The sequence below is a fragment of the Nannospalax galili genome, unplaced genomic scaffold (assembly GCF_000622305.1).
Source record: "Nannospalax galili isolate Female #2095 unplaced genomic scaffold, S.galili_v1.0 scaffold644, whole genome shotgun sequence".
NCBI lineage: Eukaryota > Metazoa > Chordata > Mammalia > Rodentia > Spalacidae > Nannospalax > Nannospalax galili.
Window position 1 is genome coordinate 201,764 of NW_008351473.1, and position 25,602 is coordinate 227,365.

At 49.7% G+C, this 25,602-nt stretch overlaps 2 protein-coding genes across 3 annotated transcripts; one reads left to right on the forward strand and one right to left on the reverse strand.

Annotated features, from left to right (window-relative positions):
* The first annotated feature begins 508 nt into the window (after positions 1 to 508).
* Positions 509 to 18,199, forward strand: LOC103746247 (nuclear envelope pore membrane protein POM 121). The gene is made up of 13 exons (XM_008848371.3): positions 509 to 1,130; positions 2,301 to 2,516; positions 3,121 to 3,279; positions 5,095 to 5,175; positions 7,085 to 7,256; positions 8,916 to 9,007; positions 9,816 to 9,889; positions 10,223 to 10,347; positions 10,458 to 10,560; positions 11,296 to 11,457; positions 12,344 to 13,978; positions 15,785 to 15,907; positions 16,219 to 18,199. Exons 1-13 carry the CDS (start codon positions 553 to 555, stop codon positions 16,314 to 16,316), a joined length of 3,618 nt encoding a protein of 1,205 aa, XP_008846593.1. The 5' UTR covers positions 509 to 552; the 3' UTR covers positions 16,317 to 18,199.
* On the reverse strand, positions 13,985 to 24,269 carry Nsun5 (NOP2/Sun RNA methyltransferase 5). 2 transcript variants are annotated; one of them, XM_029553662.1, is made up of 10 exons: positions 24,155 to 24,269; positions 23,932 to 24,054; positions 23,053 to 23,227; positions 22,845 to 22,953; positions 19,908 to 20,046; positions 19,703 to 19,818; positions 19,111 to 19,289; positions 18,726 to 18,936; positions 18,512 to 18,652; positions 13,985 to 15,175 (listed from the first exon to the last, which is right to left on the reverse strand). In XM_029553662.1, the coding sequence occupies exons 1-10, from the start codon at positions 24,245 to 24,247 to the stop codon at positions 15,145 to 15,147; spliced, it is 1,317 nt and encodes a 438-aa protein (XP_029409522.1). In that variant the 5' UTR covers positions 24,248 to 24,269; the 3' UTR covers positions 13,985 to 15,144. The 2 variants fall into 2 exon arrangements, with proteins under 2 accessions (XP_029409522.1, XP_008846591.1); XM_008848369.3 differs by lacking the exon at positions 13,985 to 15,175 and adding an exon at positions 18,198 to 18,434.
* Between the last annotated feature and the right edge of the window lie 1,333 nt (positions 24,270 to 25,602).

Below are 25,602 nucleotides of genomic sequence, written 5' to 3' on the forward strand. Positions count from 1 at the left end.
AATTGGAGTTATAGACGGTTGTTAGCTGCCATGTGGATGCTGGGTATTGAACCGTTCCTCTGCAACAGCAGCCAGTGCTCTTAAACACTGAGCCACCTCCTGCCCTGGTTTCTAACGGGACCCTTTAGCAGGCCTGGAGAGGAAAACCTCAGGCACCAGACGTCACTCTCCCGCCACCGGTATTTTTCAAAAAAAAAAAAATGTCTCTCTGGTTACGGTCTCGAAGCAGTAGCGCTTCCACTTTTCTCCGGGCGCGCTCGTAGTGACGTATGGCGGCGCACAGGTAGGGACGTAAGGGCGTGGGGCGGTGCACGCTGGGATATTTAAGTCTCCTCCGCGGCGCGGAGCCGCAATGTCTCCGGCGGCTGCGGCGGCTGGCGGAGGCGATCCACGAAAAAAAATGTCTCTCTGGTTACGGTCTCGAAGCAGTAGCGCTTCCACTTTTCTCCGGGCGCGCTCGTAGTGACGTATGGCGGCGCACAGGTAGTGACGTAAGGGCGTGGCGCGGTGCACGCTGGGATATTTAAGTCTCCTCCGCGGCGCGGAGCCGCAATGTCTCCGGCGGCTGCGGCGGCTGGCGGAGGCGATCCACGGCGGCCGGCATTGGGCCTGCGGGAGGGCCGGGGCCGGACCCGGGGCTGCGGTGGATTGGCGGGCGCTGCGGCGCTCGGCTTAGCGCTCCTCGGCCTCGCGCTTTACTTGGTGCCGGCGGCGGCCGCATTGGCCTGGCTGGCCGTGGGGGCGAGCGCAGCCTGGTGGGGCCTGAGCCGCGATCCCCGCGGACCTCGCGGCCTTTCCTCGCTCGTGCGCGACGCGCGACGCCAGCCGCGAACCGCGCTCACCTCCTCGGCGCTTCCCGCCAAGTCGGCGGTTAACGGTAACCTCCGGGAGCCCCGCAGCCCACTCGGAGGCCCCGACCCCGCCGAGCTCTTGCTCATGGGCAGCTACCTGGGTAAACCCGGCCCACCGCAGCCTGCCTTCGCTCAGGAGGCCAGGGACCCGCCGGACAGGCCCAGCCGCCGCACGCCCACACTCTCCCCACCGCCGGCACCCGCCGCCCAGCGCGTCCATCATGTCTACCCCGCGCTCCCCACCCCACTCCTACGAGCCTCCCGAAGGCCTCCGCACCGGTAAGCCGCGGCGATCTTCCCCAGGGCCTCTGTGGTCCAACTTGGAAATCCGACTTTCTCTTGCCTTCCCTCTCCTTTTCTTTATCCCCTTCTCTCTTTCCTATTTCCTTTTGAGATAGTCTCAGGTAGCCCAGGCTAGCATAGAACTCACTATTCAGGCTGAGCCTGGCTTTGAACCTCCTTATCCTCCTGCTTCTACCTCCCAAGTGCTGCTGGGGTTGCAGGTTTGCACCATCACATCGGGTTGTGTATGGTGCTGGATCGAACCCAGGGCTTCACGCATGGTAAGCAAACACTTTGCCAGCTGAGCTACATTTCCTGCCCTCCCCCGTTTATTTTAAATAGAATCTCTTGTTTCTCAGTCTGCTCAAACACTATAGGTGAGGACGAATTTGAATTCCTCATCCTCTGCCTCCGCCTACTACCTGATGGGATTGCAGGTGTGCTCCACCACACCCAGTATAGGTTCTGGATAAATCTATTTTTTATTACATATATTTATGTGTGTGTGTGTGTGCGCGCACACACACACACACGTGCACTTGGGCACACAGGCATGCCACTGCATGCATGTGGAGTTCAGAGGACAACTTGCTGGAATCAGTTTTCTCCTTCCATCCTCTGGGTCCTGGGATCAAATTTAGGTTGTCAGGCTTGGCAGCAAGAGCCTTTATTCACTCAGCCATTTTACCAGCCCTGTTAAATATATTTAGTTCAGAAGATGACTACTTCTATTTGACTTTGGCTGTGTGTGTATTAATGATCTAGACTAAAGAATTACAAAGGCCCTGCTTGCACATCCCAGCTGCATGTGCTTTTTCTTCCACAGGACCTGTGTGGACAGGGTTTTAAATTTATCTGTTAAGTCTGTGGTAAGGACATCCATTAAGCATTTGACACTTTGTGCCCTTGGATGGAATGGGAGAAAGTTGACATAAAAATACTGCGTTCCCTGTTGCTTAGAAAGAGGTTTAAGGACTGGGCTATAGCCCATTGGTAGAGTGTTTTGTTTAGCATGTGCACAGTTCCAGGTTTTATCCCCAGTACTACCACAAAAGAGAGAAATGCTCTCCAGAAAAAAAGTGTGAGCACCCGTGTTTCTGCTGTGCTTTAGGTTTGATTTTCTTTTAAGGTTCTTTGGGTCCACCATTCATCTCCTGTCCTCCACAGGGATTGTGGGACATTATCCAATCGGTTTATCATAACACCTCGAAGACGCTATCCAATCCAGCAGGCCCAGTATTCTTTGCTGGGGTCACTGCCAACAGTGTGTTGGAATGGTGGTCACAAGAAGGCCGTGCTGTCTGCTCGGAATTCAAGGATGGTGTGTAGCCCTGTGACAGTGAGGATTGCTCCTCCAGACAGCAAGCTGATGCGCTCGTCAATGTGAGTATTACTGTGAGTTTGCCTGTGAGTGTTTATGGGCATATGCACAGGTATGTGCAGTTAGCCTCTTGGGGGCCAGAAGAGGGTCTTGGATCTCTGCTATTCTCCACACCCTCCTTTGAGACAAAATTTCTTCCTGAATCGAACTCCTGTTTTCTCAGCTAGTCTGGAAGCCAGCCAGCTCCAGTGACCCTCCTGCCTCTACCCACCTGGGAGTTAGAGGGGTGCATGCGATGCCTGGCTTGTTACATGGGTGCTGGGATCTGAACTTCATGCCTCCTTGAGCAGCAAGTGCTCTTTAGTCCCTGAGTCAACTCTTACTGCCCCCCCACCGCCAGCTCATGTTCTTAGTCATAGACTAGGGTGGCCTGGAACTCATTATGTAGCCCAGGCTGGCCTTAAACTCAGGATGAACCTACTGTCCCTGCCTTCTCAGTGCTGGCATGGCATAACAGGTATGAGCCACCATGCCTGGCTTACTAATACTGGTAGTTGCATTGATTGGCTTTCACTTGTTAGCTTCTGGTTTGTAATGAGTCAGGTTTATGCTATGTGGCATGCTAGTTAAAATATCTTACTGTTAGAATCTTGTTTTTCATTATAGGCCAGAGCAGACACTCAACTCCACACTGTCCTCACCATCAAGTAATGCCCCAGACCCATGTGCAAAGGAGACAGTGCTGAGCGCCCTCAAAGAGAAGAAGAAAAGGACAGTGGAAGAAGACGACCAGCTATTCCTTGATGGCCAAGAAAACAAGAGAAGGTAGCAGGCACAGTAGAACACTAAATGGGCCACCCAGGTGGACTCTGGGGAACTTGTTCAACTATAGGTAATTTCCATAAAGGTACAGAGGCCAGCTCCAGTGTTGTGAGCCTTTACAGGGCCCCCTCTTTAACTCTCAAAACAGTTTGGTCTTTAATAGTGTTCACTTCTTAAGACACAGATTAGGTAAATTTCAATCCTCGTGTACTTACGATCTTTACCTTAGAGATTATAGAAGATTTACCTGTGTGAGCCTCCTACTTTCCCTCTAGGATTCTGAGACAGGTTGTTAAACTGTGTACCCCTAGCTTGAACTCACAGTTCTTCTGCCTACTAGTGCTGGGATCATAAGCTGTATGGCCATACTCATCAGCCATCTTCCTTTAATGCTGATTTGTTAAGTTTCAAGAGAGAATGCTCAGTCTTCCCTCTCACAGTTTAGGTAATAGTCTGTTGTTTAGGTAACTGAGAAGTTAAGTGTCATTACTGTTGCTGAAAGATACCTTTGTCCTAGAAAAGTAAGACAAAAGCATGGGAAGTATATTGGTGATGAGTAGAAACAATGCCTTAGGCTCCTGACTGCTGGGATTACAGGCATGCACCACCATGCCTGGCACTAGTTAGGGAGCTTTTAGTAAATGGCATGTGTATTTAAGTAATGGAGGAGGGTAAAAGGAATTAGATATGCAGCTAGGGAGCAGTTTGGGCTGATCCCACATAGCTAAGCAGGCGTGGCAGAGGACAGGGAGGTAGGAAGGGACATATGGATGGCATCCACTCTTGTCCAGGTAGGTTTCTCATGTTCTCCAGAGTGGTCATTGTCTTGGCCCTGGTGCTCCTAGAGATGAGGGTTCAGTATTCTCCTTCCCATAATTGAAGTGAGTGATCACAGGCACTATGGGCACTCTCAGTGTAACAGACAGAGATTTTCCTAATACTCCATACCTCAACCTCCTGAGCACTGGATGTGTGGACTGCTCCCTACAGTCTCACTAAATTTATGATTGTGATACTTCATGTGAAGTCAGCCACTAAAAACTGACACACCTGCCCGGCATGGTGGTAGGCACCTGTCACCCCAGCACTCCGAATGCTGAGCCAGGAGCCAAAAGGATTGCAACTTCAAGGGGTCCTGAGGATACATAGTGAGTTCCAGCAATTTGTGAAGAATAGCAAGAATTTGAAGGGTTTTTTTTCCCTTAAGATGTGTTTGAATCATTGAGACAGCCTTAGGACACATTTTGTTCTCTTTATTACCAGGATATTTCATATTAATATACTCAGAGGCTTGTGATTTGAAACTACCATTTTAAAATATTTATGTCTGTATACTTGAGTGTATGTGTGCATCATGTGCATGCAAGAGCCTGCAGAGGCCAAAGAGAGTGTTAGATCCCCTGGAACTGTAGTTACATGTGGTTGTATGCCATGTGGGAGCTGGAACTGAACCCTGGTCCTCTGTTAGAGCAGCAAGTGCTCTTAACCACTGAGCCGTCTTTCTAGTCCCTTGGAGAAACTCTTGTCTAGCATAGAACTTATACTCTGTAGAGGTCATACAAGATCCCAGGAATAAGAAGAAAGTCTTTAAAATATTTTACATATGTTTATTTATGGGTGGTGGCTTGCACATGGAGGTTGGAGGACAACTTGTGGGAGTTAATTCTCAGTTTTGGATTCTGGGGATCTCTGGGGTGGAACACAGCAGCAGTCTTGGCAGCAAGTACTTTTTACCTGCTGAGCCATTTCACTGGCCCAGCAAATGGTTGGGAGCGGCACAGGCATGATGTTTTATTGTGGAATTTTGGTTTTTCACAGGCGCCATGATAGCAGTGGGAGCGGGCATTCAGCATTTGAGCCCCTTGTGGCCAACGGAGTTCCTGCTGCTTTTGTGCCTAAGTAAGTAGAATACTTCAGAATGAAATATTACATGTTTGGGAAAAGGGTGTTTTGGCAGCTGTTGCCCTTTCCGTTTTCCTCTTTGCTTTTTGTATTGTGTAATTAGTCTAAGTTCAGATCCTTAGAACCAGGAGGACCATTTTGACTTAACTTGCCATGGTTAAATATTTTATGTCCAATTTCTTTTTGTGTTTTTTCCATTAGTAAGAGTGAAATATACTGAGAGTTTGTATTTGATGACTTGTATTAAGTTAATATGTTTGATCCTTCACAGAAGAATCACAAAGCTTATGTAATATGTAAAATGTACTAATACCAAATTGAGGATAAAAATTGACTTTAAAAAATATGTTGGAGGGGGCTGGAGAGATGGCTCAGCAGTTAAGAGCACTGACTGCTCTTGCAGAGGACCTAGGTTTGATTCCCAGCATCCACATGGCATCTACGAACCATCCTAAACTCCAGTTCCAGAGAAATCCAAAACCCTCTTCTGTCCTCCACAGCATTGCACGACACAAGTCTCACACAGGCAATACACTCATACACATACATAAAACAAAAATAAATAAAATATTTAAAAAAAAAATATGTGGGAGAAAGAGTTGGATGAAAGAGAAAGAGGTTCCCCTATGGTGAAAAAGCTTAGGGTAGTTTATATCCTGCAGTCAGCAGCGTGATATGGCCCTGACAAAGTCACTGTGTTCCCCTTGGGACCATTCGAAGAGAGTCAGGGTGAGTATGTGAGTGTCAGTGCTGGGACTGTTCGTGCATCCAGCCTTGCCGTCAGTTCACTGTACTGTACTACAAGAGACGTGCACACACACTGGACACCAAGATGTTATGGGGATTTGAAATAGGCCTAGGGATGATAGTGGACGGTGAGGTTTTGAAAGTTCTGACCTAGAGGAGTCTCAGGGGAAATATATCAGGGAACTAGCTATGGTAATGGTCCTCTGAAAAGTAAAAGACTGTTGCATAAAAGAAGCAAAATTAACTGGCTAGTTTTGGCCCCTGACAGGATCATAGGTGAAAGGAAATACATTTTAAAGCAGCATAAGACTGAATTGGTTTATGGTTGATGTGGATCTCTCTGGAAGATACTGAGAAGGCCATAGTGTAGCAGACCTGGGTGATGTTGGCCCACAGAAAGACTACAGGGGATTTCCATTTGGGTTGGAGGTGGAGGAATGGTGCTTGGTATATTAGTAACTTTTCTGTTGCTGTGATAAAACACCATGACTAAAAGCATCTCATGGAAGAAAGTTTACAGTTATAGCGGGAGAGTCCACGATGGCAGGGAGGCATGGCAACAGGTGGCAGGAGTAGGAAGTTGAGAGGTTGCATCTTCAGCTACGCAGAGAGCAGACTGCAAGTGGAGTGAGGCTATGAACTTAAAGCCCACTCCCTGTGACACTGCCTCCAGCAGGGCTGCACCTCCTCAAGGTTCCATAACTTTCCCAAACAGCTCCACCTGTGGGGGACATTTCTTATTTAAACTACCACATTGATTCCTCTTAACACTGGTTTTCTTTGAACAACTTTATTGGGTTATCACTGACAGTGAAGTGTAAAATATATTACGTTTTGCCGTGTTTTACCCCTGTGAAGCCATTCACATTTACCTCTAAAATCTCTCTCTGGTCTCTGCCATCCACTGGTCTGCTCTCTGTCATGGTAGACCGCCATGCACTTTAGAATATTCTAGAAATAGAGTCACATTTAAGTTTTCAGCATTGGTCTTTCTCCACTGACTCAGGTACAGTCATGTCATCAATAGTGCACCTGCAGAGCACTGATGTCTGTCTTCAGGTTTATTCAGAAAGGTGTCAGAACCACAGAGAGAACCTTGGAAGAGTTTTAGTAATTCTTGTCACCCTCAGTAACACATCCATTTTTCTCCTTTGGTCAGGCCTGGCTCTCTGAAGAGAGGCCTGGCTTCCCAGAACTCAGAAGACCACTTGAACAAGCGTTCTCGCACCTCCTCTGTGAGCTCCCTGACCAGCACATGCACAGGAGGCATCCCTAGCTCCAGCCGCAATGCTATCACCAGCTCCTACAGCTCCACCCGTGGCATCTCGCAGGTATGTCTCGGCACGAGCAAATGATGTACACCCTGTTCTGTTGTTGTATACTGGGGCTGTCTTGAAGCTAGCAGAAAACAAAGCCATAAATAGCAAATAAAATAAAACCCAGGCTAGTAGGACTGAACAGAAAGCAAACTGGTACAAGTGGAGCTATTGCTGCAGGTAATCAGGGAAGAGCAGCACAGTAAATGGGGCGATGTACTTGGGAAAGTCGATTTCAGTCAGGGTTGCTTTGAGCTGTAGAAGAAACTTGTCTTATAGGCAGTTAGAATTTCATGCGAAGTTTTTAAACATAAAGTACTTAGCATTCTTGTTTAGAAAGGAGAGTGTAGTATCCACAGGGTAGGAAAGCAAGACAGCTTTGCTGTTGGGCACATCTTGGCATTGACATTTTGTAGCTTGGAGGATCTTTGGCAGGTCAACCAAGCAAACTATTGAAGGCAGTGCGTTTTGTCAAGAGTGAGCACTCCGTAGTGGCTCTTGAATGTGTGTTCTCTTCCACAATGTTTTCTCATCTTTAATCTTTTAAAAATTTTATTTCTTTTTTTTATTGTGGTCTTTTTCTTTTTTTGGTCTTTTTGAGACAAGGTTTCCTGTAGCCGCAGCTGGCCTGGGTTCGCTAATGGAGACCTGGCTGGCCTCGAACTCACAGAGATCCGCCTGCCTCTGCCTCCCGAGTGCTGGGATTAACTGCATGTGCCACCATGCCCAGCTTATTGTGGTCTTTTTGAGATAGGGTCTCTGTGTAGCCCCAGTAGACCTGGAACTCACTGTTTCCAGACCAGGCTGGCCTTGAACTCAGAGATCCGCCTGCTTCTGCTTCCCGATAGCTAGGATTAAAGACATGCGCCACTGCACCTGGCTATTGGTTTTTTGTTTTGTTTTTGAGACAGGGTCTCACGTGTCCCTGGCTAGCCTGAAACTGTGTAACTTAGGCTAACTGTACTTGGGGACTTCCTGCCTTTGCCTCCCAAGTGCCGGGATTTCAGGCTTGCACCACCACACAAAACTCACAGTCTTCCTCATTTGATTTTTGTGTTTTTTTTGAAACAGGGTCTCACTATGTAGCCCTAGCTATCAGCAATATACAGTTAATTCTGATAGAGTACTAGAATGTGCAATAATAGGGGATGTACATTTTACTGTAGGTTATCCTTATTGGAACCTGTAATGTGTATGAATATTACCTTCCTTGGTTTCAAAATTTTTAATTACTGTTTTTTATATCTGCGTATACCTGCCTGCATGAGAGCTTCAGGTAGTTGTGAGCTGCCTGATGTAGGTGCTAGGAACTAAACTCAGGTCATCTGCAAAAGCAGTATGTACTTTTACCCACTGATCCATCTCTAGACTCTCAGAAAAAAATTTTGCGTATAGATAACACATATTTGCAAGTATAGATAACTGAAAGTAAAATTCCTACTATCCCACATGTTCCATTGGCATGTGTATATACAGCCATGTGTTGCTTAGTGAGAATGTGTTGTGAGTTCATCATGAGACACTGGCATTTTACTCTTAGGTATATTCTTGCTATATCTTTAAAATCTGTCTTGCTGTTGTGTAAAAACACAAGTAATTATGTATTCAGAGAATTTCTAGATTCTGGCTGTTTAGAACTCTATCATCAGTTGTGTCACTCTGCTTGACTTGCAGCTGTGGAAGAGGAGTGGCCCCACATCATCTCCCTTCTCCAGTCCAGCCTCCTCCCGCTCCCAGACACCAGAGAGGCCAGCCAAGAAAACAAGGTAGTCACAATTCTTTGGTTACTATCTGCTGTGTGGACAAAGGAGAGGGAGGACAGGGGACTTGGCTCTTGGTCTTTGTGTGACTGACTCAGCGGGTCCAAGAACTGAAGGTAAAAGGGCCTCAAGTGCCCACTGGAGTTGCTTCCCTATGCTGTAGGCTGATTGAACACACTGAGGCCACTTTTCCATCTCATATGCCAGTGGGAGTGGGCAAGGCCACTGGGGGTGGAGTGCAGAGTGGACTGGCCAGCAGGAAGCCTAAGTCCTTAGGTGCCTACCTGCTACTCAGCTTTTCTTTTTACCACAGAGGCCATGGGGCCTGTTTCCTTGCCAACCTCCTTCCCAGCTCCCAGTGCTAACCCACTGTTAGAAAGCTTGAAGAAGATGCAGATTCCTGGGCCCCTGGACTTGGCAGGTTCTGTGTAAGACTGTGAGGATTCCTGTTCTGTGGTTGATTAAAGACAGGTTTCTTGCCGGGCGTGGTGGCACATGCCTTTAATCCTAGGATTTGGGAGGCAGAGGCAGGCTGATCTCTGCAAGTTCAAGGCCAGCCTGATCTACATAGTGAGTTCCAGGACAGCTGGGGCTACAGGGAGACCCTGTCTCAAAAAAAAAGACAGGTTTCTCGTGGTCTTTGTCAGCTGCCTACCTTTGCTTCTATGAGAAATTTCTTTTGAGGCTTTTATTGTGACATAAGACCTAGAGTCCTGGTTGTTGTAGACTTTGGCCAGTTTTGGTAGTTAGGTGCCACCCAGCACACCCAGGAAGTCTTCCCAGGCTAAATGCAGCTTTTTCACAATCCCTGTAGAGAGGAGGAGCCATGCCAGCCTTCCAGCTCTTCAGCTCCCCTGGTGACAGACAAAGAGTCCCAAGGAGAAAAGGGTAAGCAGTGGGGCTGCCAGGGCTGGGGAGCCAGTGTCTACAGAACAAGTACAGGTTGACTCCATGGGGAGTGGGTAGAGCAGTGCTCTGTCTAGGGCATGGATGATAGAGTTCCTATCGTTCAGAGGTCCATGGTGTGGGAAAGGAGATTGGTCCAGTGCAGCATGTGAGGACTGGCTGGAGAAGCTCAAAGTGGGGCCAGCCCAGTCCGTGGTCTTGTGTGTCTTTGAAACAACCCAGGCCATGCAGCCAAGGGAAGAGAATCTTTTCCAAGAAAACCATCCTGTTCTGGAGGAGGCAATACAGCCAGCAAACCTGTATTTCTCTCTGTAGTTGCAGATACAACACCCCGGAAGCAGCAGAGTTCATGGACTTCTCCATCCACGCCTGGCAGCTCTGGGCAGCGCAAACGCAAGATTCAACTGCTGCCCACACGGCGAGGGGACCAGCTAACCCTGGTATGTCTTGTCAGTCAGTCTTCCTTGGCTCACCAAGACTCAGGAAGTCTAGGAGCAGGTTTCTCCAGCTTCTGGGGGCCAGTGTGACCTGTCACTCTTGTCTCTGGCAGCCTCCTCCCCCCGAGCTTGGCTATTCCATCACTGCCGAGGACCTGGAGATGGAGAGGAAAGCCTCACTGCAGTGGTTTAACAAAGTCTTGGAGGACAAGATTGGTAAGGAATACGAGCAGGCATGCTCCAGAGAGGTTGCAGCCTTAGTTTCTTTTAGTCTTATTTTAGAGGGTTACCTTGGAAGAGGATTCTAGAGTACCTTTGTTTTTTCTTGTTTAATTTGCGATTCTCACTATGTTGCCCAAGGTAGCTTCAAACTCATGATCTTCCTGCTTCAGCCTCCCAAGTGCTGCAAGTGCTGTATTTTAGATGTGTACCACCATAACCACCTCTTGAATCCTTTTTGAGACAGCTCTCACTATGTAGCCTTGGCTAGTCTAGAACTCACAGATCTGCCTGCCTCTGCTGAGTACTGGAATTAAAAGTCTGTACCTTGCCCAGCTTGTTTTTTAAAACAGGGTATTTCTACTTAAACCAAGCTGACCTCAAGCCTACAATCCTCCTGCCTCAGCCTCCTGAGTACTGGATTACAGGCCAAGTGCCACTACTTCTGCCTGCCTTTGTTCTTTCTCCTGGGAAATCTGCTTAGTCTTCACTGAGCTAGTCTAGTTGAGTGTTGAGGTTAGGGGGATGCATTTCTAAGTGAGTGTTCTGGGCTCTGAGCTTCCTGTATCTTTGGGAAAAAAAAAAAACCCATGAGAGAATCTTGTCTCCTCAGATGCTGCCTCTACCTCAGTCTCTGAAACCCCACCCACCATCCAGAGTGTTCTGGGCTCTGAGCTTCCTGTATCTTTGGGAAAAAAAAAAAAAACCCATGAGAGAATCTTGTCTCCTCAGATGCTGCCTCTACCTCAGTCTCTGAAACCCCACCCACCATCCAGCCTTCCTTTACTTTCACTCTGCCTGCTGCGGGGCCTGCTCCCTCACCAGCTCCCAGCCCTAACCCACTGTTAGAAAGCTTGAAGAAGATGCAGGACTCTCCAGCCCCGCCCTCCTCAGGTAAGCAGGGCATCCATGAGAGAATCTTGTCTCCTCAGATGCTGCCTCTACCTCAGTCTCTGAAACCCCACCCACCATCCAGCCTTCCTTTACTTTCACTCTGCCTGCTGCGGGGCCTGCTCCCTCACCAGCTCCCAGCCCTAACCCACTGTTAGAAAGCTTGAAGAAGATGCAGGACTCTCCAGCCCCGCCCTCCTCAGGTAAGCAGGGCATCCTGGAGTGCAGGCCAGCCTCCACACTGATACCAAGCCTTTGCCATGAAGGAAACATGACCTCTCAGTGTTGGCCTTCAGAATTCCCTCCTTGGGAACTTTGTTGGAAGGGGGGCTGCCACATTGAGAGCTGGTTTTAGGATCATGGTTTGAAGCCAACTGCCTTAGCTACTTACCATTGTCATCTATAAAATGAGAACAGAGGTATCTGTAGTGTGTTCTGGTGATCCCCTTAAGGTGTCTTGAACTTCCTGGATCCCAGGCCTAACATAGCCCAAGTCTCTCCCCTTGGGTAAGGCTGGTTGGCATTGCAAGCTGATGCCTTCGCTGTAGTGCTGAGACAGGGGAGTGTGTGTGGTATTGCATCTGCCTAGGGCTCGTGCAGATGCTACCTAACTTGTGGCTGCTACTCTACTCTGCTTTGTGGGGTGGGTGAACATGATGGGTCTTTGTTAGATGAACAGGCACGTCTAGGCAAGGTAGACTTCAGCATTGCACTGATGACCTTCATGACCGTGCATGCAGTCCCGGTTCCTCCGTTCTGCTTTTCCTGGGATCTGTGGGAATAGAAATAAGAGCTCCTTCTTGAGTCCCTGGCATAGTGGCAGGCGCTAGAGTATGCAAGCATGCCCAGTGCCATCCACAGAAGTCCCCTCACTTCCTCTTCTTCCCAGAACCCGCTGAGGCAGCAACCACCACTGCTGCCCCTTCACCTCTGAAGACACCCAGCCTCTTGGCCTCTCTTGGCTCACCATCAACTGGGCCCCTGCCAGCCACATCGTCGGATACCAAACCCACAGCCGCCTCCCTTGGCCTGGCCCAGACTTCATCGCCAACACCACTCACTGACACCAAGTCCCCTGCAGCTCCACAGGCTGAACCATCTGTCAGCACCCCAGCATCCAAGGCCCCCTCCCCAACTCCAAAGCCCAGCATGCTCTTTGGCATGCTAAGTCCACCTGCCAGCATTTCCTCCCCCACCACTCCCAGCACAACTACTGCTTCTCCCATGTTCAAGCCCATTTTTCTGGCCACACCTAAAAGCGAGAGTGTCAGCCCCTTGCCAGCCAGCTCCTCTGCCACCACTGCAGCCTCATCCAGCACCACCCTCCCCACGACAGCCAGCAGCACAGCCCCCACTTTCAAGCCCATCTTTGGCAGCTTGGGGCCCCCTCCAGCCATGCCCATCGTAGCTGCCTTCTCCCTGAAGACAACTGCCACAGCCACAACTGCAGCCACATCGGCCCCACTCTTCACTGGCCTGTGCACTGCCACCTCCACAGTGGCTTCTGGTACCACAGCCTCTGCCTCAAAGCCCATCTTCGGCTTTGGGGTGAACACTGTGGCCAGCACCTCAAGCAGCACCACCATGACTTCGGCCTCCCAACCACTCCTCTTCGGGGGAGCCCCCCCTGCCACTGCTGCCAGTTCCACCCCGGCTTTGGCTTCCATCTTCCAGTTCGGCAGGCCCCCAGCCCCAGCAGCATCTGCAGCAGGCACCTCCTTCGGCCAGCCCCTGGCCAGCACTGCCCAGACAGCCACCAGCAGCAGCAGTGGCACTGCTGGCTTCAGTGGCTTTGGCAGCACCCTCACCACCTCCACTTCTGCGCCCACCACCAGCAGCCAGCCCACTCTGACTTTCAGCAGCACTGTCACCCCCACCTTCAACATTCCATTTGGCTCCAGCGCCAAGGCTGCACTCCCACCCTTTGGAGGCACTAGCTCCCAACCCACCTTTGGAGCCACTGAGGGGCCACAGCAGGGGGTCACCAAGCCAGCAGTTGCCCCAAGCTTTGGCAGCTCTTTCACTTTTGGCAGCTCTGTGGCCTCAGCCCCATCAGCAGCCCCAACATCAGCCACCTTTGGCAGCGCTGCACAATCTGTTTTCGGGGGTTTGAAAGCCACAGTCTCCACTTTTGGCACCCCTGCCAGCACACAGCCAGCCTTTGGCAGCACCACATCCCTTTTCTCCTTTGGTGCAGCCACCACCTCTGGCTTTGGTGCCACCACGCAGACCACCAGCAATGGGACCAGCAGCTCTGTGTTTGGCAGCTCGGCTCCTTCCCCATTCACATTTGGGGGCTCAGCAGCCCCAGCTGGCAGTGGGGGCTTTGGGCTCAGTGCAGCCACCCCTGGTACCAGTTCCACCTCTGGAACTTTCAGCTTTGGAGCTGGACAGAGCGGGACCACAGGCACCACCACCCCCTTTGGGGGAGGCTTAAGTCAGAATACCCTGGGCACACCCAGCCAGACCTCGCACTTCGCCTTCAATGTAGGCAGCACACCTGAGAGCAAGCCTGTATTTGGAGGTAAGATGGGGAGCAGTGTGGCTGGCTGGGCTCCCCCCTGCGTTAAGGGATAGCACTCAACAGTAAGTTAATGCCCGGTGGCAATGCAAGCTGATGATGAGAGGACCTCTCACATATATAAGTGGTCAAGAAAGGTCTTTCTGAAAATAATGGATGGAAGGTAAGAATGTGGGATGTATGTGGGAGTGTGTACAGCTATACCCAGCTGCTGCTGCTATATGTATTTTGGGGGGGAGGGGGATGACGACAAGGTTTCACTACTTAACACTGGCTGTTAAGTAGTGGTTCAAAGCCTGCCTCTGCCTCCTCAGTCCTGTAATTAAAGGAATGCACCACCACACTTCAACATTTTTTTTAAGAACACGGTTGCTGGGGATCTAAGCTCCTCAGGTTCTCATGCTTGCACAACAAGCACTTTTACTTCAGACCATCTCCCCAGCATTTGTTTTATTGTGTGTGTGTGTAGGCATGCATGCTATGGTGTATATCAGAGGACAACTTTGTAGAGCTGGTTCTCTCCACCCTTACTTGGGTTCTGGGAATTGAACTCAGATCACTGCTTGTGCAGTAAGTGCTTTTACTCCCTGAACTGTCTCACTGGCTCTTCGTTTAACTCAAGATCGTCCTATTTCAGCCTCTCAAGTGCTTGAATGATGGGTGTGCATTGTGGGAAGTGGGGAAGGGCAGTGCCAGGGCCCAGCAGCAGAAGTGGTTCATGACGTCAGGTTGGCAGGAGGTTATAAGGCAGACAGTAGTGGTATACTTCATAGCCAGGGAATAGTGTTTGGATTTTTAAGTATCCAAGGAAGTCATGTTAGAATTCCAAGCATATGGGTGAAGGGGCCTTATTTGCTGTATACAGGGTGAATTTTGGTCCTGAGAACTGACTTCCTGGGTAAATAGGAGAGAAGCCCTTGGTGGGGGGGGGGGGGGGGAAGTAACACCAGTGAAAAGGTAGGTGAGTCAGCTTACACAGTGAGAAAAAGAATGTAATATAAGAAAGTGTACAAATTGCCAGGGGGCTTGTGGATAGAGAATATGGCCATGAATTTCAAGCAGCAGCCTCTGAAATGAGCAGGTAGATGCTGGGTATGGCAGCATGCCCTGTAGCCTCACCACTGGGGTATGCAGATGGGTGGATCCCAAGGACTAGCAGGCCAGCCTATTTAAAGTGACAAGTTCCAAGCCATTGAGACCCTGGAAAAAGTAGAGAAGCAATTGAAGATACCCAATGTCAGCCTTTGACTTCTCACACATACAATAGAGGGAAACATCGAACATGGGGCACTGAAGGATCGAGACTCCCTCACAGGCGATGAAGTCACCAAGAATTGCCTGGAGGGTGATGGGTCCTTGGTGACAGAAGGAGTGACTAATAAGTGACACTGCAAAGGACCAGGACTGGTGTAAGAGCCTGGTGATCTGAACATTCTAGGAGTTGGGCCTGGCGTGGTAGTACATACCTGTCATTCCAGCACTTGGGACAGGCAGGAAGAATGGAGAGTTCCAGTTCAGCCTGTGGGTTTCTGAGGAAACCCACCTCAGAAATACCAAAACAAAAAGGATTTGGGTGTTTGGGGAGAAGGGCCCCACGTGGGCAGAGCAGTTGTTTAGGGGGCATCCTGGGCAGGTCAGACCCACAGGGTGGGTGGTGGTTGTGGTGGGGACACAAACAGGAAGAGGAGGCATGACAGTGCTAAACCTATGTGATGTGGGGAGGCTGAGGGATGGGATGGCAGAGGCCAGCTTAGTTGGGGGGGGGGGTTGGCTCAGTCTCCACAGCATGCTGCTGTCTCTCCCCTCTAGGCACATCCACACCCACTTTTGGGCAAGGCACCCCTGCCCCTGGAGTGGGCACCGCGGGCAGCAGCCTCTCCTTTGGGACCTCCTCAACACCCACCCAAGGCTTTGTTGGAGTTGGGCCTTTCGGTAAGCAGCCAGTCTCTAGCTAGCATGACGCCTTTGTCCGTTAGCTGAGGAGGGATGGGGGTGAGGTTGCTCCTCTAAGCATCCTAGGTATTGGACAGCAGTTGAGCCTTCTCAGGTGACCAGGCATTTGGGAAGGCACAATGAACATGGGCTTCCCTGGGATTTTGCTTTTTGATGGCTTCTGCCAAGGGTTTGCCAACAGTTTAGGAAGCCCTGCTGGAGCCCCATGCTCCTGCTGCTGGAGTGAGGCACCAGGCACATTTTCTCTGGCAGCAGCTGCCCTGATGCGGTCTTGTCCACTCTTTTTCCAGGCTCAACAGCACCTTCATTTTCCATTGGCGCGGGATCCAAAACCCCAGGGGCTCGCCAGCGGCTGCAGGCCCGAAGACAGCATACCCGCAAGAAGTAGCCTGCCTCCTATCCTGTCCCCACCTTGCCTGAACCTGGACCTCAGCCTGCTAGGAAGAGCCTCAACCCTTGAATTCCATAACAAACCCAGCCCATCACCAGGGCAGAAGGTGGTCTGATCCTCCCAGAGGAAGCAGGCGCCCCAGGGAGGGGCAGAAGCCCAATACCTTTACTTGAACAGCACATGGTGAGGCTGGAGAACTAAACATCTGTACATATCGTCCTCTCGCTTCACTGGCGCTTATTTAGTGTATAACCTAGGCAACCTCCCTTTTCCTTGAGCACCATCTTTGCCAGAGGATCCTGGTGTGCATCGGATGGGACTGGGGAACGCATGTCCCTGAGCTTTACCTGTTTGGCTTGCCCATGACAAGTGGTCTCTTCCTTGACTCCTTCAGGGACTCTTTCCCCATTACTTGCTGCTTTTTCACCCGTGGTCCTCTACAAAGCTTAACCCTTTCTACATGACATGAAATCTTGCTTTGCCTTGGAGACTCAAATGGGCATTGTGTCGCCCCTTCCTGCCAAGTTTACGTGTTTCATCTCCGGCTCCTCTACCAGTCCAGCCTCTGAAGGTTGGTGGCTAAAGACCATTAGGCTGGCAGAGCCAGGGGAGACCTTTGCTCCAGGAGGAGTCCCAGGGTAGGCAGAACAACCTGCCACCGCTTCTAGCTGCCTCTTCACTGGCCCACCACCCCACGGGTCATTTTGCCTCTCCGGGATTGTATGTTCCAAACCTTGTCCTGTGTTTGTCTGATGCTCACGTGTTGCTCTTTGAATCGAGTTTGGAGGAAGAATTGAATTGTATGTGTGGCGGCATGTTAGTAATGCCGGACTTAATGTCTCAAGCCTCCTGGGCCTGAATAATTGAATGCGAAAAGTGGCACCGCGTGACAGCCATAGCGCTGACTCCTGAATTCTCAATGTTTTGACTTTTAAGGGTTGGCAGCCCAAGAGACGGCCTGGGGGAACAGAGACCTCTTACCTCCATTGCTCCCCACCCATTTACTTCCCCCTAACCCAGGTGCAAGCATTCCCTGCCTCTTAGGAGACCTAGATTAAGTGAGCATACTTGAGGTTCCTTAGCTGTGTCAAACAGGGCCCTCTCAACCTGTCCCTTCATCTCCTTCCAGAAATACACCCTCAGGCCCCAGACTGGCTGCCATGCCGTCTCTTTGGGAAAAGTATGAATGCGTGTGTCTAAATTAAAAGAAAAAAATATTTAAACATTTTTTAACAAAATAAAAATTTATTTTTGTATTTAAGCTAAATTGCCTTTTAAATTCCTTCAAGCTTGGTTCACTGAGGTGGTTAAGTATAAATGCTGTTGAACAGTAGGGGTTAGTTATATAGTTAAGTTATGCCTGTGTGAAGGAGGGGTTTAAGTCTGTCCCCGAAGCTTTCCTGAGGGGCAGCGCTCCTTCTGGATGCATTGTATAAACGTGATTTCTTATTTTATAAACAATGTGATGTAGCTGTAAGCGATCCCTCCCTTTGTGACTGGGGTTGTATGTTTCGTGGCAGGGTTAGGCTGGGCCTGGTGGAGCCAAGGAAGTAGCTGGACCTCACCTCATGTCCCACATACCTGTGATGGGGCAGGTGGGATCTAGACCCAAAGTTTCCACCCATGCCAAGGGGAGGGCCTCTGCTCAGTCTGTGCTCATTACCTCAGCTCCACAACAGGCCAGTGTCCAGGGCCCCTGATGGTGTTCTGGCAGAGCCTTGGTGTGTGGGCACGTCAGTCCCTGCTCGTGCTGGACAGGGACGGGGGGCTGGGGCTTCAAGCCACAGACTTGAGTCCCTGTGAGTCCAGCTGGGATTTTTAGTATGAATGTGAGATTGTTCTTGCTTATGTCATTAAGAATAAAACTGTGATCTGTCATAGATCTGCATCTGCCTTTTATTTGTGAGGTGAACAACTCTGCTAGTGGATCTGTCCAGTAAAGGACCCACAGGCCCAGGCCATCTACTTTGCTTTTCCCCTGCAGGAAGGTGTGGCTGCAGGGCCCACTACATGCCTGGCTACGTGCTGGTACCAGCTGCTTTGCACCGTCTCTTTCTCTTTAGGGCTGGGTTGGGAGCAGGTTCAGATGTCAGTGCTTCAGCCTGAGGAACTGGGCTGGGAGAAAAGGCCAGGTTTGTGGAGCCCCAGGCACCCAGCACCTCCTTAGCATGCCCAACTCTCTCCTCACTTACCTTGGCATCTCAACCCGTTCAAACACAGCAATGAAAAAGCCACAAGTGAATGTGGTCTCAGGGGAGGCCCGGAGGCAGTGTTCAGCCCCTGGAAATGTGCTAAGACCTCGGTGGGGCCAGGAAGGTAGGACAGGGACCAACCTGTGGGGAGAGTGGGCTCAGACCCCAGTAAAGAAGCAGCCTGTGACCCCTCAGATCCTGGGGATACCATTACCTGAAGGCCCCTGAGCTCTGCTGCAGAGCCTTGGAGACCACATCTTCATTCTCCTCTTGGCAAAGGGAACATGTGGAGTAAACAAGGCGCTGCAGAGAGGGGAAGGTAAGTGCATGGCACAGGGCACGCTGCTGGAACCCCGCCAGGGCATGTAAGCGCTCCTTGCTAGGTGTGCATCCCCCTTGCTCCTCCAGCTGCCGGCTCAGCATTCCTATGGAAAAGACCTGGAATTACAAAGCTATTTCCCACTGAAACCCCCACTTCATAAATGAGAACATTTACTTGTGGTCAATAGACCACAAGCAAATCACAACTAAGACTAAGATGAATTAGTAGCCTTCAGGCGACACACTAGGACCAGGGCCACACTACCCCCGCTTCTCACCAGAGCCACTACAAGAAGGATCCAGCAAGATGTACTGGACCTGGCTGTACCGCTGGTCAGAGGGAGAAATGGTCAGGAAATCCTTCTCAGCTAACTCACAGCAGGAGACCCCAGCTCGGGCCAACAGTGTAGCCATGGCTGCCAGTCGCTTGGCATCCTGGTCAAAAGCAAAGATCTTCCTAAGGAAGAGGGCAGAGGCAGGAGAAACTGAGAAGACAGACCACAATTATGACACAACAAGCTGTAACATGTATACTAAACCAGGACAACAGGATAGGTGTGGCTCAGTAGTACAGCGCTTACTTAGGATCCCTCAGTGAGAGGCTGGGGGCGTGGCTCAGTGGTAGAGTACCTGCCTGGTATATACAAAGTCTTGGGTAAAACTCCTAGTACTGCTGGGCAGAGGCAGGCATATCTGAGACTGAGGCCAGTCTGGTCTGTGTAGTGAGTTCCAGGCCAGCTGGGGTACAGGGAATGGCCTATCACAAAGAAACAAAAAACAAGCAAAAAAACCCCCAGTCCTGTACTAAAAAATTTCTACAAAGCACAAGCTCTGATACCACCCCTCCCTCTGCCTCAGGCCAGCACTCACCCCTGGTTTTTCAGAAGAGCTGCCACATAACTCGTCTTATTGCCAGGAGCAGCACAGGCATCAATGACGTGGGAGCCTGGTGGAGGAGCTAGTAGCATGGCTGGCAGGCAGCTAGCCTGGTAGGGCAGAGAGCAACAGGCAGCCGAGTGAACACAGCTTGGCATTTTCTCATCCTTCTCTTCCCTTCCCCACCCATCCTCCCTACCTTATCCTGCAGGATGAGGTGGCCTGCACGATACAGTGGATGCTCATGAAGATCCGTCTGTGCAGGAAACACAAGCAGCTCAGGCAACAAGGGGTCCAGAAGAAAATGTTGCCCCTTGAGGGCCTGTAAGTCCTCCAGGCTGCCAGGGAGGAACCACTAGTTAGGTTTGTTTGTATCATTTAATTTTTTAATATATATATATGAGTATTTTGCTTACATGTATTTAAGTGCACCTGGGGTGTGCAATACCCATGGAGCCCCTGGAAGTGGAGTTACAAGTGGTTATCAGCACCATGTGGGTGCTGGGAACCAAACTAGGTCCTCTCAATCCTCCTACCTCAGCCTCCCCAGTACTGGGATAACAGATGTGAACCACCATGCCCTGCCTTAAAAAACAAGGTGGGGAGGGGGGTTTCTAGGAAAGGTGAGATGAAGTAAAAGCAACTGTTACACAAGCCTGAAGATCTGAGTTCAAACCCTGGAACCCAGGTAAAGGTGGAAAAAACCAACTCCTACAAGTTAGCTTCTGAAGGCCTCATATATACTGTGGCTTGTGTGCCCCCACACATCACACAGGACAACTAGAATTATGTTCAGTTGATATACTATTTTCATGACTTAACGCTGAAAATACAGTTCACAGGAACATGTAGTACAAAATCGTACAAGTATGTTTTAGGGTCATTTCAACAACAGCTGAAATCTGTCCTGATTCCACGCCAAAATCCATTGAACAAAGTTTTGTAGAACTCAACTTAGCAACTCAAATGTGGATTTTTTTTTAGGGGAGAGAGGATTTGTTGTTACCGAGGCAGATTCTCATTATGTTGCACTAGCTGGCCTGGAACTCACTATGTAGCCCAGGCTGGCCTTGATCTTAGAGATCTGCTTGCCTCTGCCTCCTGAGTGCTGAGATTAAAGGTATGTGCTACCACACCCAGTTGAAACACCAATTTTTATTCATTTATGTATTTATTTACAGTGTATGAGTGTTTTGTCTGCATGTATGTAAGTACACCCATGGGTGCAATGCCCACAGAGGCAAGAGAGCATTGGAGCTGAAATTATAGATGGTTGTTAGCTCCCATGTGGGTACTAGGAACCAAACCCGGCTAATATACACATAAAATAAAAATAATAAATATTTGGGGCTGGAGAGGTGGCTCAGCAGTTAAGAACACTGGTTTTCTTGCAGAAGACCTGGGTTCGAATCCCAGCACACACATGGCAGCTAACAGCTGTCCATAACTCCAGTCCCAGGGTATTGACAGCCTCTTCTGACCTTCATGGGCACTGTACAACATGGGTGCACTTATCTACATGCAGGCAATACACACACATAAAAATAAAATTTAAAAAATTATAATAAATATTTAAAATGAAACACAGGCAATACAGTCCAAAGGTATACTAACCTGATATACGCTGAGGAACTACAGAATATTTAGTCTTGTTTTCCATACTTAAGATGGTTAGATTTTTATAACAGCAAAAAACTTTGGCTAGATGTGGTACGCATGCATTTGATCCCAGTACTTGGGAGGCAGAGGCAGAGGTAGAGACCTGGTCTACATACAGAGTCCCAGGCCAGCTGGGACTACAGGGGACCTTGTCTCAAAAAAATAATAAACACAAACACACACACACACACACACACACACACACACACACACACAAAGAGTACAGTAAAAAAAAAAAAAAAATACTGGGAACTGACACCACATGCATGCAACGTGCTCAGAGCCAAGGCTACGGTGAAATTACTTGATGCAGCACAGACCAGCACTGCAGAAAACACCTCAGATTCATTATGTGCTTGATTCTGAATTAGTTTTTGGACATTGTATATTTAGAAAACTTCTATTGTTGCCACATTTTTTGACCTTCACATTCAGTTATGCAACCCATCGGGTGTTGACCACAGTTTAAGCAGCTGTGAAGAGCCAAGGCTACGGTGAAATTACTTGATGCAGCACAGACCAGCACTGCAGAAAACACCTCAGATTCATTATGTGCTTGATTCTGAATTAGTTTTTGGACATTGTATATTTAGAAAACTTCTATTGTTGCCACATTTTTTGACCTTCACATTCAGTTATGCAACCCATCGGGTGTTGACCACAGTTTAAGCAGCTGTGACCTAGACAGGAGAGGTAGAAGACAGCAGAGGTGGGAGAGCAGCTGGGTCTAGAGAACAAATGAGAGTCACCAGAAGAACACAGAACAAGACCCAGGAACAGCAGTGTTTAAGAGGTGGAACAGAGGTCTTGGAAGATGAAAAAAGTGATGGGGGTGGGCAAGCATGGTAGCACATGCCTTTAGTCCCAGCACTCAGGAGGCAGAGGCAGGCAGATCTTCGTGAGATTGGGCCAACCTGATCTGCATAGCAAGTTCCAGAAAAGTTGAGGCTATAGACTGTCTTAAAAGGATTGTTAGGGATGATGGGACTGAAGAGATGGCTCAGCAGTTAGGGGTGCGTACTCTTGGAGAGAACCAGAGTTTGATTCCCAGTCCCATGTTAGGCAGCTCACAACTGCCTGTTAACTCCACCTCTGAGGGATCTGACACCTGTTTCTGGCCTGCGCAGGCACCCACACTCACATGCACATACCCACAAGCAGAAACACACACACATAATTAAAAATAAAAAATTGTTGGGGCTGGAGAGATGGCTCAGGAGTTAAGAGTACCATCTGCTCTTGCAGAGGACCCAGGTTCAGTTCCCAGTACCCACATGACAGCAAACAACTGTCTGTAACTCCCATTCCAGGGGATCCAATGCCCTCTTCTGACCTCTGTGGACAACTGTATACATGCAGGCAAAACATAAGAAAAAAAAAATGTTAGCAGTCCTCACTCACCCCTCACCCCCAAGATCCCTGCTCCCCCAGTCATCTAGAGAAGTAAAAATTCACAGGCAGGATTCGAAGCTCTTACCCGGAAGCCCGACCCTGGTAGGAGAAACCTTGTCTCTTGAAATAATCAATTGCATCCTCAAGGCAGGTCTTGAGAGTGTTCACACGAACAAACCGTGGCACCTGGAAGGCTAGAAGCAATAGCAGTGAGTGGGCAGGGAAGCCAGCCCCTCCTGAGGTCCTGATGGCCATTCACCCTTCTCTCAGCCCCACCACTCTCTCCAGTTTACCTTGGCCAGGCCTGGATCCCTCCTCCAACAGATCTTCATTCCGGCTCACACCCCGATGAACCTTGAGCCGGGCCAACTCAGCCCTGAGCCTTGCCTGGTGCCGGCCCAGCAGAGCCTTCCATCGGCCCCCACCCCCTCGAAAGCCCTTTCCCAGCAGCAACTCATACACTAGCACCTAGACAGAGAAAAACAAGAACGCAACAATTTAGTATCAACAGCATAAAACTCTAGTGTTGGCAACCTATCCAAATGGTTGTGTCATGGATATTTCCTTGCTCAAGATCACCCAAGAAATTAACAGCAGAGCTGAGTGTAGTGGTAAAAACCGGTACTCTCAACTAGTCTAAGTTCAAGATCAACCTGAGCTACCTGGCCAGTTTTAAGGCCTGCTTGCGCAACATAGCAAGACCTTGTCTCAAAATACATAAAATGGGCTGGCGTTGTAACTCAGTAGGTAGAGCACTTGCCTAGTGGGGTTGTGGCTCGATGGTAGAGCACCTGCCCGGAATCCCCCAGTGAGGGGCTGGGGGCATGGCTTGGTGGTAGTGCTCTTCCCTACCAAACTGGAGGCCCTAAATTCAATCCCCAGTGTGTGTCTGTCTGTCTGTCTCTCTCTCCCCACACCCACAGAAAGATTCAAACCTAGAATCTGGTATCCTGCTCCCTGCCCTGTACCTTCTCCCCAGAAGAGCTCTGAAACCCAACTTCCCCGGCCAGCATCACCCTTTCCTTTAGGTATCCTCTGGCCACTGTACTTTGCTCGTCGTTCCTATTTAACTTCTCACACAATGCTCTAAGCGGAGGCCCGTTTGTTCTAGGTCAATTCGGATCCCAGGGAGATGTAGAGATGGGACCCGGTGGCGAGCCCCGGCCGCTCACCTTGGCCAGGTGCGGCCGCAGCTTCTTCTCTGCGCGCAGGAGCCCGGCGCTGGCGATCACGGAGTCCAGCACCGCGGAGTAGCGCTGAGTCTCGCACACCAGCGCGTACAGCTGCTTCACGTTCTGCGGCGGAGGACACACGCGGCACCCCGTGGGACTCGCCTCCCACTCCCAGCAGGCCATGCCCCGCTCCCCCGTCTTCCCTGCACCCGGCCCCGGCTACCTGGAAGCTGCTTGAGTACACCAGCCCCTTAAGGGAACCCTGGCGGCGCTCCACGCCCGCCAGCACGGCCGCCGCGGCCGCATACAACCCCATGTTCCCGTTTCCGCGTGTCTTTACGGCGCTGTCGCAAAAGCTCAGCCGTTTATGGCCGCCGCTGCACGCAACACGGCCGGACTTCCGGGTCAAAGGGCACTAAGCTTTCTTTGCCGTTCAGAAACACCTGATTTGGCTTTCATCCCAGTAGCTAAAAGAAAAAGTGATGCTAACTTGCCCTTTCTGTAACTTGGTTTAGTCGTCATTGTTTTTAGGTTTGGAGACAGGGTTTCACTCTAGAACTCACAGTGTACCCCAGGCTAGCCTGGAACGGATAGCCATCTTTCTGCCCCATCCTCCAGTAAGGAGATGGAAAGAATGAACCACCACTCGGCTCTCTCTCTGTATTTCCCTCCCACTTCAGGTAGAGCACCTGCCTAAAATCTCCCAGTGAGAGGCTGGGGTGTTGTAGCTCAGTGGTAAGAGCACTTGCCTACTATGTATGAGGCTCTGGGATTTCATCCCCAAGACTGCAAAAAATAGCGACGAGTATTAATATGTATATACAGCAAGACAAAAAGAAAACTGGGCAGGAGATGTTGCTAGCAGAACATTTGCCTAGCCTGTGCAGGTCCTTGGGTTCAATCGCCCACATTGCAAATACTATTAATAATGATGGCTGGGGTTACAGCCCAGTTGGTAGAGTGCTTGCCTCACAAATACAAAGTCCTGTGTCCTACCCTCAGCACCACATAAATCAGGTGTGGTAACACATACTCATAATCCCAGCACCCAGAAAGTGGAATTAGGAGGATCAAGAGTTCAAAATCATCTTTGAATACATAGTTCAAGGTCAACCTGGACTACAGGAGACCCTGTCTCAAAATAATAGTAGTAGCTGGGACCAGAGAGAGAGCTCAGCATTAAGAGCATGTACTGTTTTTGCAGAGGACTTAGGTTTGGTTCCCAGCACCCATTTCCAGCAGCTCACCATCACTTGCAACTCCAGTTTCAGGGGATCCACTACCCTCTTCTGGCCTCCAAGAGCATTGCACTTAGGTGCACAAACCCTCAGAAACAATTAAAAATATGCATATGCATATGCACATAATAAAATTTTTTGCTGAGCATGGTGTACACACCTTTAATTCCAGCACTCGGGAGGCAGAGGCAAGCAGATCTGTGAGTTCAAGGCCAACTGGGTCTACACAGTAAGCTCCAGGCCAGCTGGTAGACCCTGTCTCAAAAAGGCAAAAAAAAAAAAAAAAAAAAAAAAAAAAGTATCTCGGAACAAACCTGATCAAGGACATTAAAGATAGTAGTAGTAGTAATAATGATGAGAAAGAGGCAGGAGAAATGGCTCAATGGTTAAGAGCACTGGCTTCTCTTGCAGAGGACCCAGGTTTAATTCCCAG